The sequence below is a fragment of the Peromyscus leucopus genome, chromosome 10 (assembly GCF_004664715.2).
Source record: "Peromyscus leucopus breed LL Stock chromosome 10, UCI_PerLeu_2.1, whole genome shotgun sequence".
Classification (NCBI taxonomy): Eukaryota; Metazoa; Chordata; class Mammalia; order Rodentia; family Cricetidae; genus Peromyscus; species Peromyscus leucopus.
The window spans coordinates 4,156,262-4,165,520 of record NC_051071.1 but is presented as its reverse complement, the minus strand read 5'-3'; the positions used below and the strand labels follow the sequence as shown (position 1 = coordinate 4,165,520).

At 39.1% G+C, this 9,259-nt stretch overlaps 1 protein-coding gene across 1 annotated transcript; it reads left to right on the top strand.

The window, feature by feature from the left end:
• The first annotated feature begins 2,464 nt into the window (after nt 1-2,464).
• LOC114708308 (ubiquitin carboxyl-terminal hydrolase 1-like) lies at nt 2,465-5,440 on the top strand. Its single transcript, XM_037208903.1, has one exon. The coding sequence runs from the start codon at nt 2,742-2,744 to the stop codon at nt 5,091-5,093; it is 2,352 nt and encodes a 783-aa protein (XP_037064798.1). The 5' UTR covers nt 2,465-2,741; the 3' UTR covers nt 5,094-5,440.
• Nucleotides 5,441-9,259: the final 3,819 nt, after the last annotated feature.

The following is a 9,259-nucleotide window of genomic DNA, read 5'->3' as shown; positions in this document are numbered from 1 at the left end:
TAAAATACCACCATACCCACACACATAACACATAAACAAAAATAAATCTATACACACACACACACACACACACACACACACACACACACATGAAATGGCTAAGTGGATAAAACATTTTTAAAGTAGAAACAAAACCTGTCAAAATATTAAGGGTTGAGAATTATTAAACTTAATACATTTTCTGGAATACTTTTTTCCAGTGGATTTCTTTCTTTTTAAATAATTTTTTTTGTATTATTTTTATTTATGTGTGTGTATGTCTCCTTTTATGTGCACCACATGCATGCAGGAGTCCACAGAGGCTGAAGAGCCTTGGATCCCCTGGGAATGGAGTTACATGTGATTATGACCACCATGAGGGTGATGGGAAATGAATCCAGGTTCATTGCAAGAGCAGGAAGTGCTTTTAACCACTGAGCCATCTCTCTGGCCCTCTTCAGTGTGATTTCTATAAAGTGTCATCCACTAAAACTAAAATAAAAATTTAAAAAATGGCTAAGATAATCATTCACTTGGTTTGCTGCAAACTGCAGGAAAATGTAATGGAATTCAGCTACTATCACAAAAGCTGCTACTTGGAAAAGTCAAGGACTTTTCCTAAGGTCAAGCCATGTCTTAAGAAGTCTTGGTGATATTTAAGCTTTTGTATGTATATTAGCTGTTTCCTACAGTGATTTTCTTGTGTACTTCCAAGAACTCCTAACAGTGTATTTATTTAAAATACCTATCAAGCATCCAAGGCCAAATGAAACTACACCTGTCTCCGAGGTTAGGAGCATATCTTTATTTCTTGTGTTATTTAGGGTGCAACCCTCCTTCCTTATAGCCTTACTAATAGACTCCTAATTTCTTACCTAACCACTTCTAGGAATGTATGTAGATTGAGCGCATAAATCCACTTCTTGACTAACCAATCATTAGCACTCATTTGGGTTGTAGAAGAAAGCCTGTCAGCCACTGCCTGAGGAAAGTTCTTACTGCCTTTATGACCCCATAAGAATTCCAGCGTGGCAACCTTACTCTGCCAGAGGATTGCTATGGCTTGGGTTTATAACTAAACACCTCAGAGACAGGGGACTGGGGTATAAGGAGAACAAAAAGAGGATATTGAGAATTTTGGCTGGAGAAAATTTTTGACTAGAGAACTGGAGGTCAGGATGGAAGATGAGGAAGAGCCAGACGGGAAAGTACTATATGAGTAAGAACGAGATGAGAAAGACCTAGATGAGGCAGAACTAAGATGAGAGAATTAAGATAGAACTTAGAGGGGACAACAAATAAAGGTAGAGACAAATCAAGCAAGAAAGGAGGTAGGCATGAGAGTAGAATAGAAGCTGTGTAGAGAGAGAACTGACATAGAATAATAAAGTGTATGGACTATGGAGTTTCGTGTACCTAGATTCATTTCTTTTCATCAAAGATTAAATCATCAGCTGGTTGTAAATCCTTCCTGGACCCTGGGAGGGGACTATTGAGGGGCCAGACACCCATTGTCCCCATTATTGGTTTACCATTTAGTCCCTGTGGTGGTCTGAAAGAAAGGGAGTGGCACTGTTATGAGGTGTGGCTTTGCTGGAGGAAGTATGTCACTACAGGAATGGGATTTGAGGTCTCTTTTGCTCAAGCTTCCCTCAATGTGACTGTTCAGTCAACTTCCTGTTGCCTGCAACATGTAGTACTCTCAGCTACCAACATGTTTGACTGCACACTGCCATGCTTTCCATCCTGATGATAATAACTTAACCACTGAAACTATAATTGAGTCACCCCAATTAAATGTTTTCTTTATAAAAATTGCTGTAGTCATGGTGTCTTTTCACAGTAATAAAATTCCTAAGACAGAAGTTGGTACAAGGAACTGGGTTATTGCTGTGATAAGCCTCACCATGTTTTTGTTTGAAGGAATTTGGACTTTGGTACTTTGGGTTATGAAAGCAGTAGAATGCTTTAAGCACTGCTTAGTAGGGCACACTAGTAGGAGCATGGAAGACAAGTCGTAAGAGATATTTGAACTGTCACGGGCTCACTTAAGAGGTTTCAGAGGAGAGGAATTTTAGTATATTGTCTAGAGATGATTCTTGTGATATTTTGGTGAAGAAAAGTAGATGCCTTTTGGCCCTTGTCCAAAGAGTCTGCCTAAGGCTGAAGTGAAGAATTTTGGATTAATTACATTGGCAGAGGAAATCTCAAAACATCCTAACATAGACTCTGTTTTGTGGTTATTAGTGTTAACTCTAATGAAGATTTATAATGAAAAGAACCCAGCTGAGCAGGGTAAATTATAAAATGTAAGATCTAAAGAGAAAAGGAACACCAAAAAGTAGAATGGAACTAAGTCATATGTTCAAGTAGATAAACAGATTAAGTAAGAAATGAAATAAAAGGCTCGGTGGCCGAGCGGGGGACCCTGCGGCTCGGGAGCGCCGCCACCACCGTGCGCCCGTAGCCTTCGCGGCCCGGCTGCGCCGGGGATGTAGTGGGGCCGCGGCGGGCAGGACCGAGCGGCGGCCCGGCTCCCGCTCGGCGGACGAATGGTCACTCCCGCGCGGGAGGCACCCACCAGCGACCCCTCTCCCGGGACGGCGGCGGGGCTCACCTGTCGCGCCCGCCCTCTGCCCGGCTGGTCTCCCCGGCGGCAGCGGCGCCGCGGACTTGCTCAGGGCCATGACCGGATTTAATTGGTGATTACAGCTGCCTTCTATAAGTTAATTCTCGTCAACTCCTTGCAATTTTAAAAGAAAATGCCTGGTGTCATACCTAGTGAAAGTAATGGGCTTTCAAGAGGTAGTCCATCGAAGAAGAACAGACTTTCTTTGAAGTTTTTTCAGAAAAAGGAAACTAAAAGAGCTTTAGATTTCACCGATTCTCAAGAAAATGAAGAAAAAGCTTCTGAATACAGAGGATCTGAGATTGACCAAGTTGTTCCTGCGGCACAATCCTCACCAATAAACTGTGAGAAGAGAGAAAACCTGTTACCATTTGTGGGACTGAATAATCTTGGCAACACTTGCTATCTGAATAGTATTCTTCAGGTGTTATACTTTTGTCCTGGTTTTAAGTCTGGAGTGAAGCACTTATTTAATATTATTTCAAGGAAGAAAGAAGCTCTGAAGGATGACTCTAATCAGAAAGATAAGGGAAGCTGCAAAGAAGATCCTTTGGCAAGTTATGAGCTTATATGCAGTTTACAGTCCTTAATAATTTCAGTTGAACAGCTTCAAGCTAGTTTTCTCTTAAATCCAGAGAAATATACAGATGAACTTGCTACACAGCCAAGGCGACTGCTTAACACACTCAGGGAACTCAACCCTATGTATGAAGGATATCTACAGCATGATGCACAGGAAGTGCTACAGTGTATTCTGGGAAACATTCAAGAAACATGTCAACTCCTAAAAAAAGAAGAAGTGAAAAACTTGGCTGAATTATCTACTAAGGTAGAAGAAAAATCTCATCAGAAAGAGGAGATGAGTGGAGTCAACAACACGGAGATGGACAGTATGAGGAATTTGGAGGACTTTAAAGAAAAACTTCCAAAAGGAAACTGGAAAAGAAAAAGTGACAGTGAGTCTGGTAACCTGAAGAAAAAAGTTAAATTGTCCAAGGAACCCCAGTCATTGGAAGAGAACCAGAGACAAACTAGATCAAAAAGAAAAGCTACAGGTGACACAGTTGAGATTTCTAAAATCATCCCCAAGTGTGTTTCTGAAAATGAGAGTGCAAGACCCTCTCAAAAGAAATCAAAAGTTAAAATCAATTGGCTAAAGTCTACAACTAAGCAGCCCAGCATTCTTTCTAAGTTCTGTAGTCTGGGGAAAATAACAACAAACCAGCGATCCAAAGGACAACCTAAAGAGAACGAGTATGACCTGGAAGAGGACTTAGGGAAGAACGAAAGTGAGAACACAGCCAATGGTGGTATTCTCGAATCTCCAGGAAGCAGTGTTAAACCTGTGCACGTTAGTGAAGTTAAGCCCATAAACAAAGGTGCAGAACAAGTTGGTTTTGAACTCGTAGAGAAATTATTTCAAGGTCAGCTAGTATTAAGGACTCGCTGTTTGGAATGTGAAAGCTTAACAGAAAGAAGAGAAGATTTTCAGGATATTAGTGTCCCGGTACAAGAAGATGAGCTTTCTAAAGTTGAGGAGAGCTCTGAAATTTCTCCAGAGCCAAAAACAGAAATGAAGACCTTAAGATGGGCAATTTCACAGTTTGCTTCAGTGGAGAGAATTGTAGGGGAAGATAAATATTTTTGTGAAAATTGCCATCATTATACAGAAGCAGAGCGAAGTCTCTTATTTGATAAAATGCCTGAAGTTATCACTATCCATCTGAAGTGCTTTGCTGCTAGTGGCTTGGAGTTTGATTGTTATGGTGGTGGACTTTCCAAGATCAACACTCCTTTATTGACACCTCTTAAACTGTCACTAGAAGAATGGAGTACAAAGCCGACTAATGACAGCTATGGATTATTTGCTGTTGTGATGCACAGTGGCATTACTATTAGTACTGGGCACTACACTGCTTCTGTGAAAGTCACTGACCTTAACAGTCTAGAACTAGATAAAGGGAATTTTGTGGTTGACCAGATGTGTGAACTAGGTAAGCCAGAGCCATTGAATGAGGAGGAAGCAAGGGGGATGGCTGAAAATTACGGTGATGAAGTGTCAATTAGAGTTGGTGGAAATGCCCAGCCAAGTAAAGTTTTGAACAAAAAAAATGTAGAAGCTGTTGGACTTCTTGGAGGACAAAAGAGCAAAGCAGATTATGAACTGTACAACAAAGCGTCTAATCCTGATAAAGTTGCCGGGACAGCGTTGGCTGAAAATAGAAATTCTGAAACTAATGATACAAATGGGACCCACGAATCCGACAGGAACAAGGAATCCAGTGACCAAACAGGCATTAACATGAATGGATTTGAGAACAAAATTTCCTATGTAGTGCAAAGCTTAAAGGAGTACGAGGGGAAATGGTTGCTCTTTGATGACTCTGAAGTAAAAGTCACAGAAGAGAAGGACTTTTTGAATTCTCTTTCCCCTTCTACATCTCCTACATCTACTCCCTACTTGCTATTTTATAAGAAATTATAGTGAGTATATTTTCCTTGTGTATATATTAAACAGACCTGGACAAACATTGGTAAAGTTGATTACACCTAAGAGTCTTATCTTAGTTTATCTTTTGAAGCTATCGGATATTATTGGTCTCTCTAGACTTTTATATAAATAGTGAGATTTTAAATACTGAAAACCATGTTAATTTTTAGAATCATTTTCCTTAGTAGAGACAAGTGATGCATAATAAGCTCCTGGGAACAAACTTGTATAGGTACTAAATGATCCAAAATGGAAGCTTGGAAGCAGTTAACACTTTTGGATTTACACGATCTTTTGTGTTTGCTTTTTAAAATAAAGTGCTTGTATTTGTATTCTCCATATTTTGGAGTAATTATCTACTTGATGTTTATAGGTCTGGCTTTTTCACCTGAGAAACAGAATCTCATTCAGTATATTTAGTTTTATAATAGTCATGGAGCCAAATCAGAGGCACAAAGCCTAGAGTGTGTATATTCACAGTGGTGTATATTTTGTGCCTTGAATAACTTTGGAAAGTGTCTCAGAAAACCTGGCAGTCCCTTCTGTCTTCATAAGGATTTTATATGTATTTATGAAGATGACTCTGTACTCTAGTCAATCTTTTGGGCATGACTCATTTGTATCTCTTCATACTCATTCTGCACGATCTGTATATAGTACATCGACCTAGAGGTGTGACCTTTAATTTTTTTTTTTTTAAAAACTGGGAGGTCAATAAAATTTAAACTGTTTAACAAAAAAAAAAAAAGAAATGAAATAAAGGAAGTGGTTATTTCAGGACAAGCTCCCACCCAGCCAAATTTCCAACTTGTGAAAAGGAATTAAAGAGCCCAGAATAGTGCTGCCCACCTTTAATTCCAACACTCAGAAGGCAGAGGCTGACATATCTCTGAGTTTGGGACCAGCCTTGTCTACAGAGTAAGTCAGGACAGCAGGCTGGTGAAGACATAACTGAATGAGGGGGCATCTTCCAGTCCTAGCAAGCAGCAGAACATAGGAGGTTCGGCTACATGGTCTGACTTTAGAATTAAGGATGGAAGAAATAGGCTATGGAATTTGCCTCCATGCCTAAAGAAAGCCACCAAGACCAAGCTTGTGTCAGGGGTGTTTCTGAATGGAGGTCTACTGGAGAGGCCATTGAGTAAAGCTATGAAGTTGAAGCCTGGATTGCTTTGGAAAACCCAAGATGTTAGAGATGCCAGAGCTGTGGGATACCTGCCAAAGAGAGCTACTAATGGGGAGTGAAACAAGCCCTAGAGAAAGAAGTGTGTTGCAGCCAACAAAACTGAACAGAGTTGGAGATTTGAAAAGTGTTTTGACATCATACACAAAGTTTTCACTCTTTCTTTGGAATGGTAATATATATCCTGTGCCATTTTATGTTGGAAATATGTGATCTGCTTTTTTATTTTGATTTTTTTTATAGGGGAATTACACTTAAGAGATTGTTCATGTATCTCAGAAGAGACTTTGGACTTCAAAACAAGTTTGAGACTGTTATAGACTATGGGGACTTTTGAAGCTGGACTTAATGTATTTTTTTTTTTGCATTATAATATGTCTATAAACCTTTGGGGACCAGTGAGTGGAATGTGATGGTTTCAAAGAAAATGGCTCCCGAAGGGAGTGGCACTATTATGATTTCTGGCCTTGTTGGAGGAAGTGTGTTACTATGAGGGTGTGCTTTGAGGTCTCTTTTGCTCAAGCTTCCCCCAGTGTGGCCATTCAGTTGATTCCTGTTGCCTGAAAGATGTAGGACTCTCAGCTACCAGCACCATGTCTGCTTGCACACCTCCATGCTTCCCGCCATGATGATAATGGACTGAACCTTTGAAACTACAAGTGAGCCACCCCAATTAAATATTTTCTTTAAAAGAGTTGCCACAGTCATGGTGGCTCTTCACAGCAACCAAAACCCTAAGACAGCCCCGATTCTTTCATCTATTAACAATAAATTAGATAAGTCCTTTTAATTATTTTAGATGTATTTATTTTATTTCATGTGTATGTATGAATGTGTACCACATATGTGCTTGTTGCCCATGGAGGTCAGAAGAGGGCATCATATGCCCTGGGACTGGAGTTATATAAGTTTGTGAACCACCATGTGGGTGCTAGGAACCAAACCCAGAAGTGGCACCAGATCCCTCTGGAACTTGAGTTATATGGTGCTGTGAGCTGTTATATATAGGTGTTGAAAATCCAACTTGAGTCCTCTCCAACAATGGTACTGTTGAGTCACCATTGTGGCCCCATGGAAAAAAATGATAAAAGGACTTGTGGAGTGTAACTATAAACTAACCTCTTAATGATACTATATATATATATATATATATATAATTAATTTAGAAATAAATATATGTGAAAACTTCCCAGGGAAATGGGAGGGGATGTGAAAATAATTTCCAGTTTTTCCTTGTGGAGGAATTTATAAATTCTTTGATCATTGTAAACAAATGAATCATTTCTTATTTTATCCCATCTTAATTCTTTTCTCAAAGGCAGCTGAACTTCATCTATACTAGACTATCTGATGCTACATTTTGTATTAGAATCTAAATTCCATGTGCAGGAATTATTTTGTTTTGTTAAGTTTCAGTGCAGGGAATTAAAGCTTTACATTTCTTAGACAAAAGCTCTATTTCTAAACTATATAACCGGTTTCTAGAATATTCTTAATCTATGTCTTTGAAAATGCTAAAAGTTTGTGTGTTTATGTGAGTGTAAGAGTGTTATGTATGTATGTGCATGTGGGTGTGCTTGTATATTGAAAGGTGGTGCATCAAGTATCCTCCCCTGTGACTCTCTCATATTTTTGAGGCAGGGTTTCCCTCTGAACCTGGAGCTCTTGTTTTTTCAGTTAAGCTGGCAGCCAGCAAGACCAGTTGATTTTCCTGCCTCCACCCACTACAGTGCTGGGGTTACAGTCATGAGACTGTGCCTCACTTATTACATGGTTGGGATATCTGAAATCAGGTCCTGGGGTTGTGTTGCAAGCACTTTTAACCTCCAAGCCATCCCTGCAGCTCCTCAGAGTTCATTGTAAGGGCTACATTTTTAACCACAAGAAGGCTACTCCTTCACATGAACTCAGGAGAGTGCCAGCCCCCCACTTTCTTGTTCAGCCTGGTCTATTTGCCTTAGTTTCTTATGACTCTTCTTCAGGCTCTGACCAGCATCTGAGTTTTCTTCACTGCTATGAACTTTTCTTCCTGCTGCTGGCCTTGGCTGGCTGGAACAAGGAAGGAGGGGCTCCTTCTGCTCTATTTGGCAGAAAGAATGTAAACTACAAATGAATTGCTCATGGTGTTTGCTATGGGATACCACTGAACACCCTCTGGCAGCAAGAGCTTAGAGCATCACTTCAAGCACTATCTTGAAGCCTATACTTTGAAATAAATTGACCTAATTTCATCTTCATAAACATGTGTAAAGAACAGGAAGAAAAGTTACCACTCATTTTAACAAATGAAGAAACTGGACCATGGAAGTTAAATCAGAGTAACCGATTCATAAAATTACTTCATGTCAGAATGAATAAAAGCATGGGTCTATGTGAAATTTAAGATTACATTACTGAAACATAGCAAAATTAAGAAGCAACTGATGGGAAAACCATTCCTAGCATGCCAACTGAAAAGGGTTAACAAGATCAGTGTAAATTACTAAACTACTGTCTTCCCAGGAAATTGGGCAGGTAACTCTTTAAAGAGCCCACACAATGGCTAACACACATAATACAAATTAAAGCAAGAATTTAGTGGACATCTGTTGCTTTAATCTTGGCATTATTCCTTCTCATCTTTTTTTGTATGGAAAAGTCTTCCTCTCACCTTATAAACATGTGTGGAAATTTGCTGGGACTGTTGTTTATTCTTTTTTTTTTTTTTCCAATCACTCCAACTTTATTCTTGAATTCTAACATTTTTTTGTAAATGTTTTCAATTATAAAAGCAATATGTCTTTAATTTTAGAAAACTTATAAAATGAAGAAAAATATACAAAATAAGATAATTAAATGTAATGGCACTGATTGGACAGATTGCTTATTCATGAGTAAAATACTGATTTACACACTAGAATAATATTCTGTTCATCATTTTGATCCTACTTTGCAAGATAATTATTTCAAGAATGTTTTCATGTCATTTGGAATTTTA

What these genes read in the sequence shown, in the direction of transcription:
- LOC114708308 (XM_037208903.1), top strand. Translation starts at nt 2,742, where the DNA reads ATGCCTGGTGTCATACCTAGTGAAAGTAATGGGCTTTCAAGAGGTAGT.